At 46.2% G+C, this 25,076-nt stretch overlaps 3 protein-coding genes and 1 long non-coding RNA gene across 4 annotated transcripts; 2 read left to right on the top strand and 2 right to left on the bottom strand.

Moving 5' to 3' along the window:
* Window positions 1-5,085: 5,085 nt before the first annotated feature.
* LOC109773468 (momilactone A synthase) lies at window positions 5,086-6,585 on the top strand. The gene is made up of 2 exons (XM_020332161.4): window positions 5,086-5,372; window positions 5,467-6,585. Exons 1-2 carry the CDS (start codon window positions 5,260-5,262, stop codon window positions 6,269-6,271), a joined length of 918 nt encoding a protein of 305 aa, XP_020187750.1. The 5' UTR covers window positions 5,086-5,259; the 3' UTR covers window positions 6,272-6,585.
* Window positions 6,586-9,573: 2,988 nt separating this feature from the next.
* Window positions 9,574-11,079, top strand: LOC109773467 (momilactone A synthase). The gene is made up of 2 exons (XM_020332160.4): window positions 9,574-9,936; window positions 10,036-11,079. Exons 1-2 carry the CDS (start codon window positions 9,590-9,592, stop codon window positions 10,832-10,834), a joined length of 1,146 nt encoding a protein of 381 aa, XP_020187749.3. The 5' UTR covers window positions 9,574-9,589; the 3' UTR covers window positions 10,835-11,079.
* LOC120974963 (uncharacterized) lies at window positions 11,026-14,607 on the bottom strand. The gene is made up of 2 exons (XR_005770604.3): window positions 14,389-14,607; window positions 11,026-11,464 (listed from the first exon to the last, which is right to left on the bottom strand). It is a non-coding gene; the product is annotated as an uncharacterized lncRNA (long non-coding RNA).
* Window positions 14,608-14,890: 283 nt separating this feature from the next.
* Window positions 14,891-18,711, bottom strand: LOC109773466 (cellulose synthase-like protein D3). Its single transcript, XM_020332159.2, has 4 exons — window positions 17,215-18,711; window positions 16,110-17,069; window positions 15,672-16,002; window positions 14,891-15,570 (listed from the first exon to the last, which is right to left on the bottom strand). The coding sequence occupies exons 1-4, from the start codon at window positions 18,694-18,696 to the stop codon at window positions 15,113-15,115; spliced, it is 3,231 nt and encodes a 1,076-aa protein (XP_020187748.1). The 5' UTR covers window positions 18,697-18,711; the 3' UTR covers window positions 14,891-15,112.
* Between the last annotated feature and the right edge of the window lie 6,365 nt (window positions 18,712-25,076).

Here is a 25,076-nt window from a genome sequence, read left to right on the forward strand (position 1 = left end):
TGACTTTTTCAGCAAGATCAAATAACTATCATCCAAGAAGATCCTATAGGTTCTACTTGGCACAAGCACTAATTAAAACATAAAACAACATCTACCAGAGGCTAGATCAAATATTTATTACTAAACAAAACCAAAAAGCAAGAAACAAAAATAAAATTGGGTTGCCTCCCAACAAGCGCTATCGTTTAACGCCCTAGCTAGGTATAAAGACAAGGATAGATCTAGGTATTATCATCTTTGGCATGCAATCCATAAGTAGCTCTCATAATAGATTCATAAGGTAATTTAATTTTCTTTCTAGGAAAGTGTTCCATGCCTTTCCTTAAGGGAAATTGGAATCTAATATTCCCTTCTTTCATGTCAATAATTGCACCAATCGTTCTAAGGAAATGTCTAACAAGAATAATAGGACATGAAGGATTGCAAACTATATCAAGAACAATGGAATTTATGGGCACATAATTCCTATTGGCAACAATAATAACATCATTAATTCTTCCCGTAGGTTTCTTAATGGTGGAATCCGCAAGATGCATGTTTAAAGAACAGTCATAAAATTCACGGAAACCTAACATATCACACAAAGTTTTCGGAATCGTGAAAACACTAGCACCCAAATCACACAAAGCATAGCATTCATGTTCTTTAATTTTAATTTTAATAGTAGGTTCCCACTCATCATAAAGTTTTCTAGGGATAGAAACTTCCAATTCAAGCTTTTCTTCATAAGATTGCATTAAGGCATCAATGATATGTGGTAAAAGCCTTATTTTGACTATAAGCATGCGGAGAATTTAACACGGATTGCAACAAGGAAATACAATCTATTAAAGAACAATTATCATAATTAAATTCCTTAAAATCCAAAATAGTGGGTTCATTGCTATGTAAAGTTTTGACCTCTTCAATCCCACTTTTACCAATTTTTGCATCAAGATCTAAAAACTCTGAATCATTGGGACGCCTTTTAACTAAAGTTGACTCATCTCCAGTCCCATCATTATTAAGATTCATATTGCAAAACAAAGATTTAATAGGGGATACATCAATCACTTTTAGATCTTCATCATTATTATCATGAAAACTAGAAGAACACACTTTCACAAAGCAATCTTTCTTAGCACGCATCCTAGCGGTTCTTTCTTTGCACTTATTCCATGAATCAATACTATTTTTAGGCAAAGAAGAAAACCAAGTTTAGCACGATCTCTAAGCGAAAACGGAAATAGCTTCAATTTAACAATATCATTGTCCACATCTTTCTTCTTTTGCATATCGCACAAATCAACAAAGCTATTTAGATGGATTGCGGCATCTTCACTAGGAAGGCCAGAGAATTGATCTTTCATGACAAGATTCAGCAAAGCAGCATTAATTTCACAAGATGCAGCATCGGTAATAGGAGCAATCGGAGTGCTAAGAAAATCATTGTTGTTGCTATTGGAGAAGTCACACAATTTAGTATTGTCTTGAGCCATCGTGACAAACAATCCAACACACAAGCACACAAGAAACAAGCGAAAAGAGACGAAAGGAAAAAGAGGGCGAATGAAACGGCAAAGCTGAAGTGGGGGAGAGGAAAACGAGAGGCAAATGACAAATAATGTAATGCGAGGGATAAGAGTTTGTGATGGGTACTTGGTATGTCTTGACTTGTGCGTAGATCTCCCCGGCAACGGCGCCAGAATCCTTCTTGCTACCTCTTGAGCATGTGTTGGTTTTCCCTTGAAGAGGAAAGGGTGATGCAGCAAAGTAGCGTAAGTATTTCCCTCGGTTTTTGAGAACCAAGGTATCAATCCAGTAGGAGGCCACACAAAAGTCCCTCGTACCTACACAAACAAATAAGAACCTTGCAACCAACGCGATAAAGGGGTTGTCAATCCCTTCACTGCCACTTGCAAAAGTGAGATCTGATAGAGATGATAAGATAATATTTTTGGTATTTTTATGATAAAGATTAAAAGTAAAGATTGCAAAGTAAAAATAGATTGGAAACTTATATGATGGAAAATAGACCCGGGGGCTATAGGTTTCACTAGTGGCTTCTCTCAAGATAGCATAAGTATTACGGTGGGTGAACAAATTACTCTCGAGCAATTGATAGAAAAGTGCATAATTATGAGAATATATAGGCACGATCATGTATATAGGCATCATGTCCGCAACAAGTTGACCGACGCCTGTATCTACTACTATTACTCCACACATGGACCGCTATCCAGCATGCATCTAGAGTATTAAGTTCATAAAAATAGAGTAACGGATTAGGCAAGATGACAAGATGTAGAGGGATAAACTCAAGCAATATGATATAAACCTCATCTTTTTATCCTCGATGGCAACAATACAATACGTGTCGTTTCCCCTTCTGTAACTAGGATCGAGCACCGCATGATTGAACCCAAAGCTAAGCACTTCTCCCATTGCAAGAAAGATCAATCTAGTAGGCCAAACCAAACTGATAATTCGAAGAGACTTGCAAAGATAACCAATCATACATAAAGAATTCAGAGAAGATTCAAATATTCTTCATAGATAATCTTGATCATAAACCCACAATTCATCGGATCTCGACAAACACACCGCAAAAAGAGTTACATCGAATAGATCTCCAAGAAGATCGAGGAGAACTTTGTATTGAGATCCAAAGAGAGAGAAGAGGCCATCTAGCTACTAACTATGGACCCGAAGGTCTGTGGGAAACTACTCACACATCATCGGAGAGGCTATGGTGTTGATGTAGAAGCTCTCCGTGATCGATGCCCCTCCGGCGGAGCGCCGGAAAAGGCCCCAAGATGGGATCTCACGGGTACAGAAGGTTGCGGCGGTGGAAATAGGGTTTCGTCATGCTCCTGGATGTTTTCGGGGCACGTAGGTATATATAGGAGGAAGAAGTAGGTCGGTGGAGCCACGAGGGGCCCACGAGGGTGGGGGGTGCGCCCAGGGGGGCAGGCGCGCCTCCCTGCCTCGTGGCCTCCTCGTTCGTTTCTTGATGTCCACTCCAAGTCCTCTGGATCACGTTTGTTTCAAACATAACTCTCCCGAAGGTTTCATTCCGTTTGGACTACGTTTGATATTCCTTTTCTGCGAAACACCGAAATAGGCAAAAAAACAGCAATCTGCACTGGACCTTGGGTTAGTAGGTTAGTCCCAAAAATAATATAAAAGTGTAAAATAAAGCCCATTAAACATCTAAAACAGAATATATAATATCATGGAACAATTAAAAATTATAGATACGTTGGAGACGTATCACATAGTTATGAGAATATCTATGTATGATCATGTATATAGGCATCACGTCCGTGACAAGTAAACCAAAACGATTATGCATCTACTACTATTACTCCACACATCGACCGCTATCCAGCATGCATCTAGAGTATTAAGTTCATAAGGACAGAGTAACGCATTAGGCAAGATGACATGATGTAGAGGGATAAACTCAAGCAATATGATATAAACCCCATCTTTTTATCCTCGGTGGCAACAATACAATACGTGTCTTGCTGCCCCTGCTGTCACTGGGAAAGGACACCGCAAGATTGAACCCAAAGCTAAGCACTTCTCCCATTGCAAAAAAGATCAATCTAGTAGGCCAAACCAAACTGATAATTCGAAGAGACTTGCAAAGATATCAAATCATGCATATAAGAATTCAGAGAAGAATCAAATATTGTTCATAGATAATCTTGATCATAAACCCACAATTCATCGGATCTCGACAAACACACTGCAAAAAGAGTTACATCGAATAGATCTCCAAGAGAATCAAGGAGAACTTTATATTGAGATCCAAAGAGAGAGAAGAAGCCATCTAGCTAATAACTATGGACCCGAAAGTCTGTGGTAAACTACTCACACATCATCGGAGAGGCCATGGTGTTGATGTAGAGGCCCTCCGTGATCGATTCCCCCTCCGGCGGAGCGCCGGAAAAGGCCCCAAGATGGGATCTCACGGGTACAGAAGGTGTTGGCGGTGGAAAAAGTGTTTCGTGGCTCCCCTGGACGTTTTCAGGGTATAAGAGTATATATAGGCAAAGGAAGTATGTCGGTGGAGCTATGAGGGGCCCACGAGGGTGGGGGCGCGCCTACCCCCCCCCCCCCCCGGCGCGCCCTCCTACCTCGTGGCCGCCTCGTGGCTTCCTTGACGTCCACTCCAAGTCTTCTGGATTGCATTTGTTCAAAAAAGGATCCTCGCGAAGGTTTCATTCCGTTTGGATTCCGTTTGATATTCCTTTTCGGCGAAACACTGAAATAGGCAAAAAACTGCAATTTGCACTGGGCTTTCGGTTAATAGGTTAGTCTCAAAAATAATATAAAAAGGTATATTAAAGCCCATTAAACATTCAAAAAAGATAATATAATAGCATGGAACAATCAAAAATTATAGATACGTTGGAGACGTATCAAGGTGCATGTCCACACTGAAATTTGAGGGGAGGGAGGGGGTGGGGTTGATTAGTGAGAAGGAACTTTCATATGGTACGTAAGAGAGCTTCGTAGGTGTGCCATTTTTTTGTTAGGTACTCCCTCCTGTAAGAGCGTCTAGATCACTAAAATAGTGATCTAGACGCTCTTCTATTTATTTACAGAGGGAGTAGATGGCAAGAAAGGCGTCACAAGTTGTGATGATTGCGTGGTTATTCGCCAAGGTCTCTATCTATCACGGTTTTTTCGGCAAACTCAATAAATTACTGTTGTTTGGCTGTTTTTGTATTTATATGCACTTTAGACTGTACAATCTTTTTTAAAATATTTTTTTGGCGATCTGAAAAGAGTTTCATTCCAACATTAGAGTTACAATCGAGAGGCAAAAGATCCTCTATACATGGTGGTGTGCTACTTAGCCATACAACAGTACTACTTTCTACTCGACTATACGACGCCAACCGATTTGCCATCCTATTTTGTTCACGCTTGATTTTCATGAAATAAACTCTCTTCCTTACATAAAAAAACTTTATCTCTACCACCAAATGACCATATGCCGATCTCCAGAGGCCTTCGACCGACAAAGCTAACAAGCAATCATGAAATGGATCACTTGGTAGTATTTGGCTGTTCCTGATAAATTCGTTCACTGTAGATTGTACGGTGGTTGTTGACTTGTTGTCATGCTGTGCGGTTTCAAATGCCAATCATGCTATACTGTGCGGCTGTGCCAAGAACAGAAATATGCGAGCCACGTAGCCTATCCCCAAGCCACACGCTCAGGAAAAGAAATCTAGCACGATCAAGCAGCACCAGGGGGGGAGGATGTTCCGAGCAGTGAAGCATGTCGTCGTCGTGGCGAAGGCGAAGAAGAGCGGGGCAGAGCCAGCCTTGTCGGCCTTCGCGAGCCACTTCTCCGCGGCCTCCACCGCGCAGAGGTTCGCGTGCCCTCCCGTCACACTCGACTCGATCTTGCCTTGTGCTTGCTTTCCTGAGCTCATGAATCACAGAGGACCGATCCGATGTTTCTAGGTTGGCCGGGAAGGTGGCCGTGATCACCGGCGGCGCCAGCGGCATCGGCAAGGCGACGGCCGCGGAGTTCGTCAGGAACGGCGCCAAGGTCGTCCTCGCCGACGTCCAGGACGACCTGGGCCGCGCCGTGGCAGCCGAGCTCGACGCGGACGCGGCGTGCTACACGCGCTGCGACGTGGCCGACGAGGCGCAGGTCGCCGCCGCCGTGGACCTGGCCGTCGCGCGGCACGGCCGCCTCGACGTCATGTTCAACAACGCCGGCATCAGCGGCGCCCTGACGCCCGTCCCTCTCGCCTCCCTGGACATCACGGACTTCGACCGCGTCATGGCGGTCAACGCGCGGGCCATGCTCGCCGGCGTGAAGCACGCGGCCCGCGTCATGACGCCTCGCCGCAGAGGCAGCATCATCTGCACGGCCAGCACCGCGGGGGTGCTGGGCAGCGTGGCGCCGCACCCGTACAGCGTGTCCAAGGCGGCGGTGCTGGGGCTGGTGCGCGCCGTGGCAGGGGAGATGGCGCGCTCCGGGGTGCGCGTGAACGCCATCTCGCCCAGCTACATCCCGACGCCGCTGGTGATGCGCACCATGGAGGAGTGGTACCCGAAGGCGACCGCCGAGGAGCGTCGGCGGATCGTGGAGCAGGACGTCAACGAGATGGAAGGGACGGTGCTGGAGGCGGAGGACGTGGCCAGGGCGGCGTTGTACCTGGCGTCCGACGAGGCCAAGTACGTGAACGGGCACAACCTCGCCGTCGACGGCGGGTACACGGTCGGAAAGCCGCCCAACATGCCGGCGCCGGCGCAGTAAGAGTCGATCGGCGGACGATCCATGGTCCATTCCTTCGGGATTTAAAAATTAAAATCACGGTGTCTTGCTGCACCGGAACAATCGAGCGTTTTTTCTCTTCAAAATTGCAAGAACAATTCTTCCTCAACAAATGAACTCCTAGTATCTTGCACCGGGATCCCTAGCACATAAATGTCTGAACTCTGAGTTACAGTCGCAGATGCTATTCTTCTTTCCGTGTTGCTTGTGTCTGTAGGAGCTTGATTTTCTTTTTCTTTTGAGGGTATGGTAGGAGCTTGATGGGTTCTGCCACTCGATTAAGGATTTTGGTTTGATTATCCGGCTTCAACAGCAAGATTCAGAATAGATGTTCAAGTTTAAGATGCTTAGCCAGCATTGAGAACTGTCTCAATGCAACTGTATTTGCAGGATGTCCTGTGCTGCAATGCACGATTGTATATGTACGCTGCTGGTAGATCAATGAAATATCCGTACAGTTGTACGAAAAAAAGAAGCAAGAGGGGGTTTCGAGACATAGAGCCAGGAGGAGTCAGGATGTAAGTGGACACCATTTTTTTTAGGGGTAAAAGCCAAGTTTATTTATCAAAAGTCACAAGGTGTGGGATAGTTTACGTCATGAAGTTGGCCAAACCAGACGTGACGTCCCCGTCTTAAAGAAAGCGAGAACTTAGCTAGACTGTGTGCGTCAAAGTTAACAGCACGATTATCAAAACAAAATTACACTGAAACTGAACTACTTTAAACTTTATCTCACTATGCCGCCCACTAACCTAAAGGGCGTACGTGGACGTCCACTTAAACACATTGAAATTCTCAAAAAAAAAAGTAAATGGAAACGCAACCAGCCAACCAAAGCCCACAAAACCCAGGGGTCGGCACAAACAAATCCCATCTCCTTTCTAACGCCGCCGCCATGCCCTAGGCCTCACAACGTCGGTTTCGCTCACTTCCACCCCGCGTCACCTGCGACCGGTGTCCCCCGCTGCGGTCAGTTTGTCGGTGTCGAGTCCAGCAACGCTTGATTGGAGGCGACGAGGCCACCCGATGCAGCAGCGCGGTGGAGTTCATGGGCGGGCCGAGATCCGCCAGTGTTCATTGTTGACCAATCGTCTTGACAAACGATTCCAGAACTCTAACCGCTAGTTTCACCATTCACCGTTGACAAAAAAATTCACATACTTCTTAACAATTCATATAAAGTAAAAAATCACAAATTTGAATAAATTCATCAATTTGACAAGTTCAGGAATATGAAAAAAAATTGAATGGCATATGGGAATTTTTTCATGAAATTTGAAAAAAAATCACCAAACCATTTGTTTCAAATTTGAAAATATTTCCATAAATAAATAAATTTGACAAAAAGTTCATTGATTTGAAATTGTTTGTAATTTTCCAAAAAAAATGCGAAATTGAAACAAATCATGGAATATTTAAATTACTACAAACGATAAATAATAATAAAAAGGAAAAATAAGAAAGAGGAAAAAGCAAAAGAGAAAAAACTGGGAAAATCAAACAAAGCAAAAAAACAGAGAGAAAATCAGCCTAGAAAACAGCAAAAAAAAAACCTTCAAGCACGAGGGGCCCGCCCACGCGGACACAGCCCTCAAGCCCTTTTCTCTCTCTTTTTTATTATTCTTTTGTTTCATTATTTTACTTTTGATTATATTTCTAAATCTTCTGAGTATGTTCATTATAAAATTCACTTTTTATACAAAATTTACAAAAATATTAACCATGCATTAAAAAATTGTAAGTGTGTATAGAAATACATGTATACATAAAAGGTACAATGCGTATGGGATGAGGAAACAAAAAATACTATAAGTTTACAAATGTTTTCGACAAATGTTAATCATGCTATAAAAATATATTAAATGTGTAAGAAAAGATGTTTCCGATGTATACATTAAATGTACAATGCATATGAAAAAATGAAGAAATAAAAAAATACTATAGGTTTCCAATATGTTTGAATTTTTTAATCATGCATTAAAATGTTAAATGTGTATAAAAAAATGGTTCTGCTGTATACAAAAATGTACAATATGTAAAGAAAAACATAGGCATCACAATATATAAGTTTTCAAAAATTGTAATCATTAGAAAATATCAAACATTAAACGTGTATATAAAAAATGCTCCTTATGTCTACCGAAAAATGTAGAATGTAAAAGAAAAAAATAGAAATAAAATCTATGTTGTAAAAAATGTTAATCATTAGAAAATATAAAAAGTTTGTATATAAAATCTTCCTGGTGTATACAAAAAAACTAAAATATTTATTGAAAAATAGAAAATAAAAATATATGTCTTGAATCATGTATTTTTAAAATGCTAACCATATATAAAAAAATATTTTTGGCCTATACGAAAAATATACAAAGAAAACAATACAAACCTATAAAAACCAAAAGGATCACACAAAAAGAAACCAAAAAAGAAAATAAAAAACTAGTAAAACTCAGTAAAAAAACATAGATAAAAAAAATAACTGGTCAAACTTTGAAAGAGACGAACAAAAAAGATGAAAAAGTAGAAAAGCGAAGAAAACCAAGGAGGGAAACCAAAAAAAGAAAAGAAAAAGAAAAGAAATGGACGAAGCCGTACGTAAAACGAGTGAGCGAACGACTGAACTAGCAAGGGAGCGACATCGCTAATGGGCCGTCCTATACATGCGAGCCGTTCAGGCGAGACAGATGCTAGTCTCGCTATAAGAGAGATAGCATTCACGAGCTTGTAGAAGGTTCCCAAAATCGATGTGGGAAGAGAGATAATGTGCCTACAGGCCATTTAACACTTAGCAAATGCGTTGAGTGCGAGCACTGTACCAATTGGCCTCTATTTAACGCTTTATGTGCCACATAGGATTTGGTATATCCGCCTTGCTTGCATTCCTCTCCACCTGGTCTGTCCCTGCCTCTTGGGTTGTGCTGATAGTTGGGATCTTCGGATGCTAATACAGTATCAATTTTAAAATGATGTGCCGACTCGGTAACTCGGAGATGCTCATAAGGATAAGATGTGTGTGCCTGCGTGCGTTTACAAGTGTGAGTGTATGTGCATGTATGTGTTAAAAAGAAACATAAACCAAGATGAGGCTATAGGTAGTCCTCCTCGGCGCGCACACACACACAAAAGGGTTCGCACCTAACGGTAGTTCGATACCTTTCAAGATAATACCACCATTATAATGAGACGGCAATCAGCTAGCTGATTCGATTCGGGTCATACGATATTGCATAAGATCCAAAACAGCACTCCATGGAACGATGGAAGAATCATCACAAACAGAAACAGGTCTGACCTTAATTTATGCCTCCCACGGTCACACCTATGCTGTCCGCATGCACCACGCGAGAAGATAAACAAATGGCATCAAGTTCCCCGCCCAAAGAGCCAATGCCAGGAAAGCAACGTCTTTTTCTAGACAGCGCCGAGCTCTGCTCCTGCTACATATCTCATCGATCACCAGTGCGCACGCTCTTGGATTATCCATGGTTCATAACTCATAAGCATCTGTCCCGCGGCACCAGAGGGGGCAGGATGTTCCGAGCAGTGAAGCATGCCGTCGTCTGGGCGAAGAGGAGCCGAGCGCGAGCTGAGCCCGCGGCCTTGTCTGCCTTCGCCAGCCACTTCTCCGCGGCTTCCACCTCGCAGAGGTACTAGTCAACTGGTCATCTTTAGCTTCTGTTCTCGCTTACGATCGGATCATGGAAGGTCTGAAAGGTGTTTGTGGGTTTGATTGATTTGATTTGTAGGTTGGCCGGGAAGGTCGCCGTGATCACCGGCGGCGCCAGCGGCCTCGGCAAGGCGACTGCCGCGGAGTTCGTCAGGAACGGCGCCAAGGTCGTCCTCGCCGACGTCCAGGACGACCTCGGCCACGCCGTCGCCGCCGAGCTCGGCCATGACTCCGCATGCTACACGCGCTGCGACGTGACGGACGAGGCGCAGGTCGCCGCGGCCGTGGACCTCGCCGTGGCGCGGCACGGCCGGCTCGACGTCATGTTCAACAACGCCGGCATCAGCGGCGCCCTCACGCCCGTCCCCCTCGGCTCCCTGGACCTCGCCGACTTCGACCGCGTCATGGCGGTGAACGCGCGGGCCGTGCTCGCGGGCGTCAAGCACGCCGCGCGCGTCATGGTCCCTCGCCGCAGCGGCAGCATCATCTGCACGGCCAGCACGGCGGCGGTGCTGGGTGGCGTGGCGTTCCCGGCGTACAGCGTGTCGAAGGCGGCGGTGGTGGGGCTCGTGCGCGCCGTGGCGGGGGAGATGGCGCGCGCCGGGGTGCGCGTGAACGCCATCTCGCCCAACTACATCCCGACGCCGATGGTGATGGGGTACATGGCCGAGTCCTACCCCGGGGCGAGCGCCGAGGAGCGCAGGCGGATCGTGGAGAGGGACATGAACGAGATGGGCGGGCCGGCGCTCGCGGCGGAGGACGTCGCCCGCGCGGCGGTGTACCTGGCGTCCGACGAGGCCGGGTACGTGAACGGGCATAACCTCGTGGTCGACGGCGGGTTCACCGTCGGCAAGACGCCGAAAATGCCGGCGCCGTGACGTTGATAGGTCTTGATGCGATGAAGTGTTCTGCCTCGGACCAAAACCGGACATGTTCGTTCTTCAACATTGCAGTTGGGCAAACCTGTTACGCTTCATAGTACTCCCTCTGTTTTTCTAGTCTGCTTATAAAATTGTCTGAAGTTAAGCTTTGTGAAATTTGACCAACTTTATGAAAGAAAATGTCAACATCCACAATAGAAAATCAATATTATTAGGCTGTCTACTTTACAGCCGGATGAAAACCAATTGGAGTTCAGTCGTTTTTTTCAACCAATTACAACTTGACAAGAGTTCCTGTCCACTGTACACCACTCTCCTGAATGTATGCACGTTGTCTCCATCAAGTCTCTTCCTTATAACAACGTCATGAGGCCCAAATACAAAAGCGTAAGGAAGACTACAGTAAAAGCGAACACCTGAACTAAACTAGGAAGTGCAGCCACTGACACTATTCTCACATGTAAAAAAATGAAGTTACTGAAACGACCAGTCTAATTTACACTATGGAATAATCACATGTCAGGTGCCCTCCCTAAATCACCTCTCTCCCTGATGCTTCTGTCAAGTACATCAATCCAACTGCAGCATTCCCTCATATCAACATGGTGTTTATGAATCCTTAATTTTCTGTTACAAGTTACAAAAAAAGGAGAACATAAAATAGTTAAGAGACTGCAGCCGGTAGATAATGGAAGCACTTCTAACAGCTAGTAGACACTAGAAGCACATCTAGATCATAATTGCATCGAACTTTACAGAGAAAATGAGTATTGTATACCATATCTAGCCATGTGCATATGACTACCAGATCTTGTAACTCATGCAAAAGACTATAGTGAAAAACAACTACCCTCATTTATGAAGGTAGAAAGAGAAGACATGAAATGCTTCTCCAAATTGAAAGAAAGGAACAAATTAAGACAAGTGTACATCAGGAAACATATTACATTAAGATTACAGGGAAAATAAAACTACTAAAGAACTGCAAATCATATATACATTAGAACTTTCAAACAGGAATGGCAAAGAGAAGCAGAAATTATACTGATATATGTAGCACAAATATATGATCTCAGTACAGGAAACTATCACATAGTTGGACTGTAAGCAAAGTAAAACGGAAACAGTAAATCATTTTAGTCCAGTAACAATTACAGGAAAAAAGGAACAACTACAGTAAACTTTGAAGATAAAAACGTAACCATCACACATGATGAACTGAACTCACACAGTTAAGTCACTCTGAAACAATACATTCGGAGTTGAATTACAGTAGAAGACAATTTTACAGTTTAAATTACACTGTATTTTACAGTAGAATTGCAGTGTAAAATACAGTATAAACACAGTACAATTACAATGTAATTTACAAATACAATTACGATGTTTTAAATACAGTAGAGTTATGGTATAATTGTAGTAAATTCAGTGTGATTTACACTGTAATTTCAGAAGATTTACAGTATAATTTATAGTAGATTTACAATGGAATTTACATTGTAACAAATATAGTAGAATTGCAGTGTAACCAGTAGATTAATCGTGTGATTTGCAGTGTAATTTGAATAGATTTACAGTCTAATTTATAGTAGAAATACAACTACAGTAGAAATGTTGTGAGTTTTACAGTGCAATTGCAAAAGATTTACAATGTAATATACAATCTAATTACATCACAAATATAGTGCAATATACATAGAACTACTATAATTCCCAGTGACATTTGACATTAAATTTACAGAGGAAAAAGCAGTAGTATTATAGTGCAAATGACAGTTGAATTACAGTATAATTGCAGTTGAATTACAATGTGATCTACAGTGAACCAACATTGAAAACTGCTGTAATTCCTCCGTAATTGGCCCTGAAAATTTCAACAACTCCCTCTCCCAAACAACATAAACAAGCACTAGCTGAACCAATAACTGAAAGAACACAAAACTGAAAAGCATAGACAACCACCTAGAAAATATGGAATGTATACTTAGCAAGCTCACAGGCAGAGACAAGTGCTTTTTAGTTCAAAATACTACATGCCAAACACTCGTAAGAGGAGAGGATCACATTTACACTGTAGCCACATAGATAAAAACTGCTCCTTAAGTACTACTAGTATTTCAAAACCCATTGCAAGCACACATCAATCGAAACAAGCAAGCCGCCACGTGGATGCAAGCCACACTTCACACACCCATTGGCAAGGTCTAGGCATGTAGACACAGGCTCATATCAGCCATCATCTTATTTCAGAGCCACAAAGGCGAGCAAGAGCCACCAAAAAGCTCACGCTTCCAGTACATCACACAAAAAATCCAATACGAACCAGTGTAAAAATCACCGATAAGATAAGTAAATACAGTACCATGGCAGTAAGATTTACAGAGTAAAACCACAAAAGAATTACGGCGTGACTACACTGAGATTTACACTGTAAAAATCCACTAGGAATCAACTAAATACATTGCAAAATGCACTAAGAATTACAGTGTAAATCCACTGACGAATTACACTGTAAAAATCATCTAAATACAGTCCAAAAACACTAGGAAATATACTGTAAATCAAGTGAGACTTACACTGTAAATCCACTAAAGAATTGCATTACAAGAGCACTCAAGAATTATAGTGTCTGTCCACTGAAGATTACGCTGTAAAAACCACTAGCAAATGCAGTATTACATTTGTGAATCCACTAAGAAAATGCACTAGAAATTACAGTGTAAATCCACTGAAAAATTACGCTGTAAAAATCAACTAAATACAGTCGAAAAAGCACTAGGAATTACACTGTAAATTAACTGAGACTTACACTGTAACTCCACTAACGAATTACAAGATCACTCAAGAATTACAGTGCCGATCCACTGAAAGTTACGCTGTAAAAACAACTATTACATTCTGTAAATCCACTGAGAATTACACTGTAAAAACCACTAAAAATCCAGTAAGAATTACAGTGTATTTCCAAAATAGAATTACAGTGTAAATCCACTAAGAAAATACACTGTAATTCCACTAAGGATTACAGTGCAAATCCACTGAAAAAATACACAGTAAATCCACTAATGCAATGTAAATCAGCAAAGAATTACAGTAAAAAATGCAGTGTAAATTGACTTAGAAAACACTAAAATTACACTAACAAATAGCCAAAGCAATCCCCCATTAAACCAGGCAATCAAGACATGGACAATCTATAGCAATCTCATAGTGATAGATAGGCAATGAAACAATACATACAAACCTACATCAGCAAACGGCACAGGGGATATAAAACACTAGAGAATCCAGCGTGTTCCAGGGGATTGAACTCACTGAACATGATTTCAGCGTCCAAATTGAAATACCTAGCTGCAAGGGAAAATCCAGGCGCATACCAACCAGCCGAATTCACCAGATTCAATGCCAGTAAACAACGCAAACCACATACATCTAAACTAGCTAGAGGGGAAATACCACACTCAACAGACGAACGGGGATAGATCTAACCATAAAACAGTACACACAACTAACAACGGGAAGGAGGATCATGCCAAAACTGACGAACATACCAAATCACAGGATCAAACCAGAAATGCCGGCGGGGAAAAATTGGGGGCCAGGTGGGCGCGGTGCCCGAGAGATGCTGCAGACTTCCGTGCGGGGGCAGCTGGAGGAAGAACGTCGGACGCCTGACGACCACCCTAGTGAACTAAGCGGCCGGATAGGAGAGCTCCAAGTCGCCATGGATCCCTCTCTCCCTCTCTCTCTCGACTCTGTTCGGTTGCGTGTGGGAAATGACAAAGGGAACGAGAGAGGGGAAGGGACAAAGGCCGCGGTGGCGATGGAATCTCAGGACAGAGATCGAACGGCTCAGAAAACGGATGAAAGCCAATTATTTTCATCCGGATGAAAAATAGCGATTCCGTTATTAGATGTATCGTGAAATCACCTTTCATACCATGAAACTTTACTTGTAATAGTTCCCTAAAATTCTAACGTTCACCACATATTACGGTCCATGGCTCTATCAGTTTTCTTCGACCAATTTCAGCTTTAGAAAGGCCATTCCTCTACGGAAACATTGGCCCACCCCTTTCAAGTTTCAAGTATACATATACACAAAACTTAAGTCTACGAGAGAACAAGTATTTTTTGAAGAATACAACACAACGACTTTGCTAACTCATGTATCATGTATTGTATAACGCACCACCTGGATGGGTGCTGGCGTGGATCCATGCTCGAGGATCAACATATACACCAGGGAAGTAACATTTCCATCACCCTATTTTATCAAGGGAACTGGAATCCGCCGCCTCGTGCACCACCGGTGGAGTTCGCCTCCGGTGGACTGAGGGCCACCCACAGGAGGGAGATGGTGATGGATATGAGGCCTGACCAGACAAATATGATGGTGGGTGTCTTGCCGCGGCGGCCCATGAGACCCTTGGCGAATGGGTTGAGATGAGCGAGCACCCAAAAACTGAAGAAACCGCCGCCGATGAACTTGCCCCACCGTGGGTTGTCGCTATAGATGGTGCGGGCGAAGGCGAAGGCGATGGCGATGATGTTGAGCATGCCGATGGTGATGGGCGGGATGAGCAGCGATGACCACTTGACGACGTAGAGGTCCGCGTAGATGTCCTCGTTGTCTTCGGCCGCCGCCTTCGCGGTCAGTGTGAAGGAGATCTCAATCCCGGCCATCACCTTGAGCAATCCCTGCACCACCGCATATAGGTGCGCGCTTATGCCTGTCATTGCATTAATTGTGCAAAGACACACGTGGTGGTCAGGTCAATATCGGGATCCTAGCTAGCTAGGCCGTGAGTGTCAGGATTCATGATGCACGTGCCTGAGATGAGCCAGAATTGCTCATTGCGCCACCAGTCCTCGAGTTCAATGCCCGACCACTTGACCTCAAGGATGCCGAGCGCGATGAGGGTGACCGTGATGGTGAGGAGGTAGAAGAGGAAGGCGACGTTGAGCGTCTGCACGATGAAGAACCCGGAGAAGAGGGACAGCGCCGGGATGAAGCAGTAGGTGAGCAGGAAGATGGAGGTGAACGGGTAGATGCCGACGTTGAGGTACGCGACCCGCTGCAGGAACATGAGCTTCCGTGATGCCAGGAACGCGTTGTTCCGGGAGAAGAAGATCTCCACCGACCCCGTCGCCCAACGCAACACCTGATCGATGGTTCGATAGTCATTCACCGGTAACACAGGTATTGGTGATCAACTTTTTTTACCAGGATACATCAACTTTATTCATGGTTCGAATGAAAGGAGTGAACCTGGTGCAGTCGGTCGGTCATGTTGATGGGGGCTGTGCCGAGGAAGGCGTCGCGCTTGCTGATCCAGTAGACGGAGCGCCAGCCGCGGTTGTGCATGCGGTAGCCAGTGACCACGTCCTCTGTCACGGAGCCGTAGATCCATCCCACGCGGTCTCCCCACTCGGTCTTGTCCTCGTACCAGCAGGAGATGACGGAGACGGCCTCGGCAACGGTAGGCGGGTCCAGCGGCGGGCGTGGCACGGTGAGCGTGCCCGGCGGCCTTCCGTGCAGCACGGCGGGGTGGTCGGCGATTGGACGCGCCTGGAACTCGGCGATGGGGATGGACGCCAGCATTGCCGACGAGTTGCCGAACCGCCTAGGCACTAGCTGCGCCGTGAGCTCAGCGTCGAAGTCCTCTGCCTTGAGCTTATGCGTGTCCGACTCGGGGTCCTTGAAATTGGTCACCTTCTTCTTCTTGAAGAGCCAGCCCGTGTACTCGGCCGTCCGCGGCGGGTCGAAGCCGTAGAGAGCGAACCGGCGGAACATGCAGCCGGTGCCGACGTACATCGGGCCCTGGAGGCCGTCGAGCGCCCGCATGTTGCCGTCGAAGAAAACGGTGTTGTGGTTGGCGTAGCGGTCGGAGGGGTCGATGCCCTCGAACCTCTGCGGGAACTGGATGTAGCAGATGCGCTCGCCGCCGCGGTCCATCATGAAGCACATGGCCTCGCGGACGGCCTGATTGTTGTTGATGTAGTGGTCGCAGTCGAAGTTGAGGATGAAGGGCGCGTTCGACATGACGGCGGAGCATCGCACCAGGGCGTTCATGGCGCCTGCCTTCTTGTTGTGGTCGTACCCCGGCCGCTTCTCCCGCGACATGTAGACCAGCATCGGCAGCCGGGTGTCCACGTCGCTGTAGTCGATCAGCTGGTCCTCGTCATGCATGCCGTACAGCGGGTCCGGCGACGGCGGCCTCAGCATCACCTGCCATGTCATGCATGTCGATGTTTGTTTGATGCATGCGTGACAAGTGAGAACAACTAGGCAAAGTGCCATAAAAGCATTCGATTTCTCATGCCTAAAAATCTGACGTAAGATTTTTTAGCATTTTCGTTTGTGTTATGAGTACCTGTAAGATGCCGGCGTGGTTGCCTTTGGCGTGGTCAGGCGAGGAGACGGCCCATGTGCCGGGCCAATGTGTTCCGTCGGCCATCCAGGTAGCCTTCTTCACCTTGGGCTGCTCCGACGGGTCGGCGCCAGTCTCGCGGAGGTGCTTGAGCATCTTCATGTCCTCGCGGGCGTTGAAGGCATCAGAGCGGCGGCGGATCGAGTCCGGGAGGCCGTTGATTCGCACCTTGAACTCATCGTATTCCCGCTTCACCTTGCGGCGGTCCTTGACGAAGTCGGACCGCCGCTTGCCCTTGGTGGGGTCTCCCTTGAGGGCGAAGTAGCTGTCCGGGTTGCGGGGCTCGATGTCGTGCTTCTTGCAGAATGGCACCCATATGTTGGCGAAGCTCGCCGCCTCCGCCATGGCCTCGAAGGTGAGCAGCGCGCCGCCGTCGTCGGACACGTAGCATGCCAGCTTCTCCACGGGGTAGTCCACGGCCAAGATGGAGAGGATGGTGTTGGCCGTGGTGAGCACCGGCTCCTTCTCCGGATCGGCCGTGGACACGAACACGTCGAGGCCCGGTAGGTCGGACCTGCCGTGCGGGTTGGACGGCGAGGGCGTCTCGAACTTCTCCTTGAGCACGGCGAGGTCGGTGCTGCGGTTGATGGGGTTCACCTTGGGGAGCATGTCGAGAAGCCAGGAGAAGGCGAACCAGAGCTCGCAGACGATGGACATGCCCCAGAGCCAGAGCGCCTCCATGTTGGGGTTGCGGATACGCCAGGTTAGGTAGAAGATGAGCACGAAGAACCGGATGACGATGAAGATCCGGTACGGGCTGATGATGGACGTCGGCATCGGTATCTTGCGCGTCAGCGGCTTGAACGGCTTCTGGTTCATGTCTTGCATGCCATCGTCGCCGGCTGCGCCGTCCTCGTCTAGGTCATCCTCGTACATGCCGCCCTTGGGCATGAACGCGTTGCCGTAGCCGTAGGTGCCGGAGCTCTCGAAGAGCCACCGGTTGTGGTCGAACTCCCCGTTCTGGTTCCGGGCGAGCAGGGACTTCCCCGCCGACACGTCATGCGTGTCGTCGTCGGCGTAGTCGCCGATCTTGTAGTGCTCCTTGCACCCCGGGCAGAGACAGCCGTCCTTCTGCGCGTCCAGGTAGCAGTCACGGCAGATCTTGAACCTACACTCGCAGGGGTCGATCTCCTCGCCGCGCTCGTTGCGCATGACCTTGCCGTCGCAGGCCGGCATGGCGCAGCGGGCGGGCCTGGCCCCGGCCATCTGCGGGTGCTTCACGTCGGAGTCGATGACCCTGTCCATGAGGTGGGCGCGGGTGACGCTGTTGAACCCGCCGGTGAAGAGCGAGTTGGACACGTACTGCTCCTCGGCCTTCATCGCCACGGCCGTCGGCTCCGCGCCGTCCTTCATGGGCTGGTTGTCCGGGGTGGGCGGGATGTGCACCGTGTAGTTGGCGTAGTCCGGCCCCATCTCGCCCTCCATGTCTATGTCCTCGCGCGACAGGCTGAGATACCGCCCGCTCGGCGTCCGGCGCGCGAACTTCACCGGCTGCCCGGACGACGACTTGGGCGCGCCCGCCGACCCGCCGCCGGGGTTCCTGGGCGCCTTCGACATGTTCTCCTAGCTCCTCTCTTTTCTTTCACGCGGCTTTCTTTCTTGCACCCGTTGCGCGCATGGCTGGGATGGTTCAACTGGACGGCGCCACGCCCGTGTGCTCGTCCATGGCGATGGTTTGCAAAAAATGTATGGGCGCGGTAAGGGGAGGGATATGGTGGGAAGAGGCGGCCTGCGCGCGCGCGTGCGGTGGTCGTTGCGGGGGAGACCCGGTCTCCTGCCTCGAAGAAGAGATGGCTATATTAAGGCACAAAGCGGAGGTGCCAGGTTTGGTGGAGAGCTTGTGTGGTGAAGGAGAAGAACCATGAACCAACGGTTTTGCTTGGGAGCCATGTAAATTTATCGGAAGTGACTCGCAAATAAATAAATATCGGAAGTGACATTTTATGTAAGTCCTCTCAAAATTTATTTTGAATAAGTCGATTTTCTGGCCACTAGATTAAGAGATCCAACGGTCGTCCTTCGTCCTTCTTTCTTCCTTCTCGGGCTTTCTTCCTCCTCCAACCATTTGTTTAGGTCAAATGTTGAGGGTTGTTATCAACATCCAATATTATTCTCTCATGTTCTTGATGTCTCCAGTTCTATCCAGTAGTGTTTTTGCTAAATTAGGCGGATAGTTCTCTGTATTCTCATGATAATGATATATTTTTCTTACTTAATATTTATTAAGATGCCAATCAATGAGCATAGCACGGTGTGCCGCCGCACACTACGTGTTTGCAACGTGGACAATCAGGATTGGATTAAGGGGGATTGAGGGGCCCACCCCCACTAAAAATCGGGGGGGGGGGGTGGGGGGAATTATTGTTAGGAAGGTTACGTTACCTTGCGTTAGGGATGAAAATGGAGTGGAAACTTTCCATTTCTCCGGAGGAAAAATAAAAATGAAGAGGAAATATGAAACCGGAAATGAAAATTTGCAAAACGGAAATGGAAATGAGATTTTTTATGCGGAAATGAAAACAAAAATGAAACGGTGTTTTCCGATGGAACAGACGTGGAAATGGAACTTTCCATTTCCATGAGTAAAGAATTTCCGTTTTTACTATAGGCTTATGGCTGCTTTGTAGCCCAACCACCAAACAACACAAAATGACGAGAATGGTTTTTCCACCATGCACATAGTGTCTCACTGTACTACTACTTATGACTTACTTCACCCTATGACCCTACATAGGTTCTTTCTCTCCTCATATTAACCCATGCATTTTAAATTGAGTCTGAAATTATAAAACCATGTATCTTTTGAATGAAAATCTTGATTTCTGGTATGTTAACATATTTGGGGTCCTGGTAAGAAGATCTTTTAAACAAGATCAATTAAGGATATATTTCTATAATTTTTTAAATAATAATTTTGAAACTTGGTGAAACTATAGAATATAATACCCATCAAACTACAAAATTTACATGAAAATAGTTTCACAGACTATATCATAGAGTTTCATACCTTGTTTCATTGAGTCTCACCATATTTTCTAAGGTTTTATCATGTTTCAAAAAATAAAATTTAAAAATTATCAAAATATATTCAAGAGTGTTCTTGCTTAAACGTTCTCGTGACCAGGAATATAAATACGCAAACGAAAGTTAAATCGGGATTTTGGTTCATAAGATAAAATGATTTTAAACTGTGAAATCACATGAAAAGGCATGGATGTGTGGTGGGTTTCATGTCAGATATTGGGTGCATTGACCATGTCATCGACTGATATGACACGACTAGATGCGTGAGATACAGCTAGAAGACATGTGCATGCATGCCGATCTCAATCTAAATCCAACGGCTGGCCCATGCACAGGACCTCTCATGCATGGGAGAATTGCTTTTCTCCACAAAATGACACAACGAGCAGATGTATCATTTAAGGCCCAACTTCTACTACCACATATGTACTCAACTAGACTCTATACGCAATTGTGCATAACTACCACAATACTATACTAAGTTGCTAACATAATCATCTTATTTCGTAGTCATGTTAACAATTCATTATTATTTGTTGTATGTATTTCTAGGATTCAAGGGGTTTCTTAAGTTCCAGCTAATGCCCACTTCAGTTTGTGTATCCGCTCTATATTCGCTTTGTGTCTGTTTTGAAAGTGCTGGTTATCGACTAGAGGGGGGAGGTGAATAGGCGATTTTTATGAAAATCTTCAAAACATGAGAGTTTCGAAGACAAACAATAGAAATGAACCTATTGATATGCAGCGGAAGGTAGACTACACTAAGCAAGCCATAGTCAAGTATGCAATGAAGTGAAACCACGAAGACTAATAGCAGTTAGGTAGTAAAGATCAGGATAGAAGAAAGTATGAAGCCAAACAATGATAGTAGTCACACAGTGAAGTCAAACAGGTAGTGCAAGCAGGCAATGACTTCACGAAGACAAACTGTAAGTAAAGAGAGGGAGAGGATAGAACCAGTCACTTGGTGAGGACACATGATTTGTTGGACCAGTTCCAGTTGCTGTCACAACTGTACGTCTGGTCAGGGAGGCTGAGATTCAACTCAGAAGACCACGTCTTCACCTTATTCCCCTTGAGCTAAGGACACCCAGTCCTCGTCCAGTCACTCTGGTAAGTCTTCAAGGTAGACTTCCAAACCTTCACAGACTTCGTTCACCGGCGATCCACAATGACTCTTGGATGCTCAGAACGTGACGCCTAACCGGCTGGAGGATTCACAGTCCTCAAGTGTAACAAGTCTTCAGGTCACGCAGACAGAAAGACTTCAGTGATGCCTAACACTCTTTGGCTCTGTGTGTTTGGGCTTTGTCCTCGCAAGTATTTCTCTCTCTCAAAAGCTTCGGAGGTGGGTTGCTCTCAAACGACAAAAGCCGTGCACTAACTCTGAGCAGCCATCAATTTATGATGTAGGGGGTGGGCTATTTATAGCCACTAGGCAACCCGACCTTATTTGTCCGAAATGACCCTGGGTCACTAAGGAACTGACACGTGTTCCAACGGTCAGATTTAAAACACACACGGCAACTTGACTTGGGCTACAAGTAAAGCTGACTCATCCAGCTCTGGATAAGATTTGCTCTCATTGTCTTTGCTCGAAGACATAGGATTTGGTTGGGCATCACTTCAGTCACTCTGACTTTGTTCACTGGGACCCCATTTAACAGTATGGTGGTTCCTATGACTCAACAAAGAAGAAAAGGAAACACGAAACAACTAAGTCTTCACGCTCCATAGTCTTCACACGATGTCTTATCATGTCATAGTCACATACCATCATTGTCTTCAATGTCTTCATACATTTTTAGGGGTCATCTCCAGTAGGTAAACTGAATCAATGAGGGACTACTACCTGTGTTATCCTGCAATTCTCACAAACACATTAGTCCTCAACCAGGTTTGTCGTCAATACTCCAAAACCAATTAAGGATGACACTAGATGCACTTACATATTTCCAATAGTATCTGTTTTGGCATTCATTTCCAGGGTATCTTTATTCGCTTTTGCTTCTGCAAAAAAAAATATAAAAATAAATGCAGCAGCATCCAGTTTCGTCCGTTTCCCATCCATTTTCATCGCTACCTTGCGTAGATGTTTTCGTAGATAGAGCATTATCGCCCTGAAAATCAGTGACTGGCCGGGACTAGTTTGGTGGCCAATATATACACTCGACGGCAGGAATGGGATGTCCTTTTATTAACTTACATGCATGCAAGACTAGCAATCGCCTCCTCCTAAAAAAAAAATATAGGCTCCTATTAACTTACATGCATGCGTGCTGGCCGAAGCTTTTGTTTTACCTAACCTCCATGAACGCAGAGAGTACAAGAAAATCTAGATCCAGCCTGCAGGCTGAGAGACTACTACGGTTGTAAATAAAAGAATGAAACGGAAGATAATCTCTTGCACAAGCACACGTACGTCAATGTAATAAAAAATCATCGACATGTTTATTTCGAATATTTGCTGTGATGTGAATAACTCGTTCATAGACGCATAGACCCAGCGAGGCTCCCGCATGACCGCTCCCGCTCCCGCCTCTCCCCCTCCCCCACCTACCACCGCCGCCGCCGCCGCCGATGGCTCGCCCCCCGCCGCCGCCGCTGCCACCCCTCGATGCACCTATGCCTCGCCAAACCAGATCCACCGGCTCCCCCCCGACTCTCCCTCCCGGGATCCCACCGGGCTCGACGGTGATACAGATGCCCCTTTCATTTGTATACCAGTCGTTCCTAGGGAAGCTGCGCCCGATTGGATCGGTTTCGCCGGCGACGCTCCAGGCGACAAGGATGCAGCGGTGGACGGAGCGGGCGACATGGATCCGCGACGACACCCTCTCGTGGATGCAGTGTGTGAAGGAATGGAAGGAGGCGGATCTCGTAGCGGAGCAGACTTCAGATCCATTTCAAAAGCTCTGCCGGTTGAGGTACGTACAAACCTGCCAAATCCAGGCGGATCGAGAGCTGCTCAACCTCGCACGACGGATCTATTTCGAGGGCACCAAAGCAGAGAAATCTCAGATACCGGGACCGAGAGCGCAGCCAGAAGCCTTTATAAGTTGGGCGAGGTCGGAAGCAAGGAGCAGTGATGCTCGCCGCCGGGGAGGCTGGGAGGGGGTGCTGGGAAGGCTGCCTTCCTGCCCCCCATCGGATTTGGAGGAGGTGGATCCGTGGCCTTACCTGTCCCCTGAAGGAAATATGCCCTAGAGGCAATAATAAATTTATTATTTATATTTCCTTATATCATGATATATGTTTATTATTCATGCTAGAATTGTATTAACCGGAAACTTAGTACATGTGTGAATACATAGACAGACAGAGTGTCACTAGTATGCCTCTACTTGACTAGCTCGTTAATCAAAGATGGTTAAGTTTCCTAACCATAGACATGAGTTGTCATTTGATGAACGGGATCACATCATTAGAGAATGATGTGATTGACTTGACCCATCCATTAGCTTAGCACTATGATCGTTTAGTTTGTTGCTATTGCTTTCTTCATAACTTATACATGTTCCTATGACTATGAGATTATGCAACTCCCGAATACTGGAGGAACACTTAGTGTGCTATCAAACGTCACAACGTAACTGGGTGACTATAAAGATACTCTACAGGTGTCTCCGATGGTGTTTGTTGAGTTGGCATAGATCGAGATTAGGATTTGTCACTCTGATTGTCAGAGAGATATCTCTAGGCCCTCTCGGTAATGCACATCACTATAAGCCTTGCAAGCAATGTGACTAATGAGTTAGTTGCGGGATGTTGCATTACGGAACGAGTAAAGAGACTTGCCGGTAACGAGATTGAACTAGGTATGATGATACCGATGATCGAATCTCGGGCAAGTAACATACCGATGACAAAAGGAACAACGTATGTTGTTATGCGGTTTGACCGATAAAGATCTTTGTAGAATATGTAGGAACCAATATGAGCATCCAGGTTTCGCTATTGGTTATTGACCGGAGATGAGTCTCGGTCATGTCTACATAGTTCTCGAACCCGTAGGGTCCGCACGCTTAATGTTCGATGACGATCGGTATTATGAGTTTATATGTTTTGATGTACTGAAGGTAGTTCAGAGTCCCGGATGAGATCACGGACATGACGAGGACTCTCGAAATGGTCGAGACATAAATATTGACATATTAGATGACTATATTCGGACACCGGAATAGTTCTGGGGGTCACCGGATAAATATCGGAGTGCCAGAAGGGTTATCGGAACCACCGGCGAAGTTATGGGCCCTGTTGGGCCTTAAGGGAGAGAGAGAGGGAGCAGCCAAGGGGTGGCCGCGCTCCCCCCATGGGCCTAGTCCGAATTGGACTAGGGGGAGGGGCGGCGCCCCCTCCTTCCTTCTCCTTCCCCTCTCCTTCCTTCTTCTCCTAGTAGGACTAGGAAGGGGGGGGGTCCAACTCCTACTAGGAGTAGGATTGCCCCCCTTGGGCGCGCCCTATAGGGCCGGCCGGCCTCCCCCTTGCTCCTTTATATACGGGGGCAGGGGGCACCCTAGAACACACAAGTTGACAATTGTTTTAGCCGTGTGTGGTGCCCCCTCTACAGAAACACACCTCGGTCATATCGGCGTAGTGCTTAGGCGAAGCCCTGCGCCGGTAACTTCATCATCATCGTCAACACGCCGTCGTGCTGATGAAACTCTCCCTCGGCCTCAACTGGATCAAGAGTACGAGGGACGTCACCGAGCTAAACGTGTGCAGATTGCGGAGGTGCCGTGCACTCAGTACTTGATCAGTTGGATCGCGAAGACGTTCGA

This window comes from Aegilops tauschii, chromosome 2, assembly GCF_002575655.3.
Source record: "Aegilops tauschii subsp. strangulata cultivar AL8/78 chromosome 2, Aet v6.0, whole genome shotgun sequence".
Classification (NCBI taxonomy): domain Eukaryota; kingdom Viridiplantae; phylum Streptophyta; class Magnoliopsida; order Poales; family Poaceae; genus Aegilops; species Aegilops tauschii.

Bases quoted from the DNA above. Each gene is read 5' to 3' on its own strand.
- LOC109773468 (XM_020332161.4), top strand. From the start codon at position 5,260: ATGTTCCGAGCAGTGAAGCATGTCGTCGTCGTGGCGAAGGCGAAGAAG. The intron at 5,373-5,466 runs GTTCGCGTGCCC...CGATGTTTCTAG, and splicing joins GCGGCCTCCACCGCGCAGAG to GTTGGCCGGGAAGGTGGCCG.
- LOC109773467 (XM_020332160.4), top strand. From the start codon at position 9,590: ATGCCTCCCACGGTCACACCTATGCTGTCCGCATGCACCACGCGAGAA. The intron at 9,937-10,035 runs GTACTAGTCAAC...TTTGATTTGTAG, and splicing joins GCGGCTTCCACCTCGCAGAG to GTTGGCCGGGAAGGTCGCCG.
- LOC109773466 (XM_020332159.2), bottom strand. From the start codon at position 18,696: ATGGAGGGCGAGATGGGGCCGGACTACGCCAACTACACGGTGCACATC. The intron at 17,070-17,214 runs GTACTCATAACA...ATGACATGGCAG, and splicing joins ACCACGCCGGCATCTTACAG to GTGATGCTGAGGCCGCCGTC. The intron at 16,003-16,109 runs GTTCACTCCTTT...ACCATCGATCAG, and splicing joins TGACCGACCGACTGCACCAG to GTGTTGCGTTGGGCGACGGG.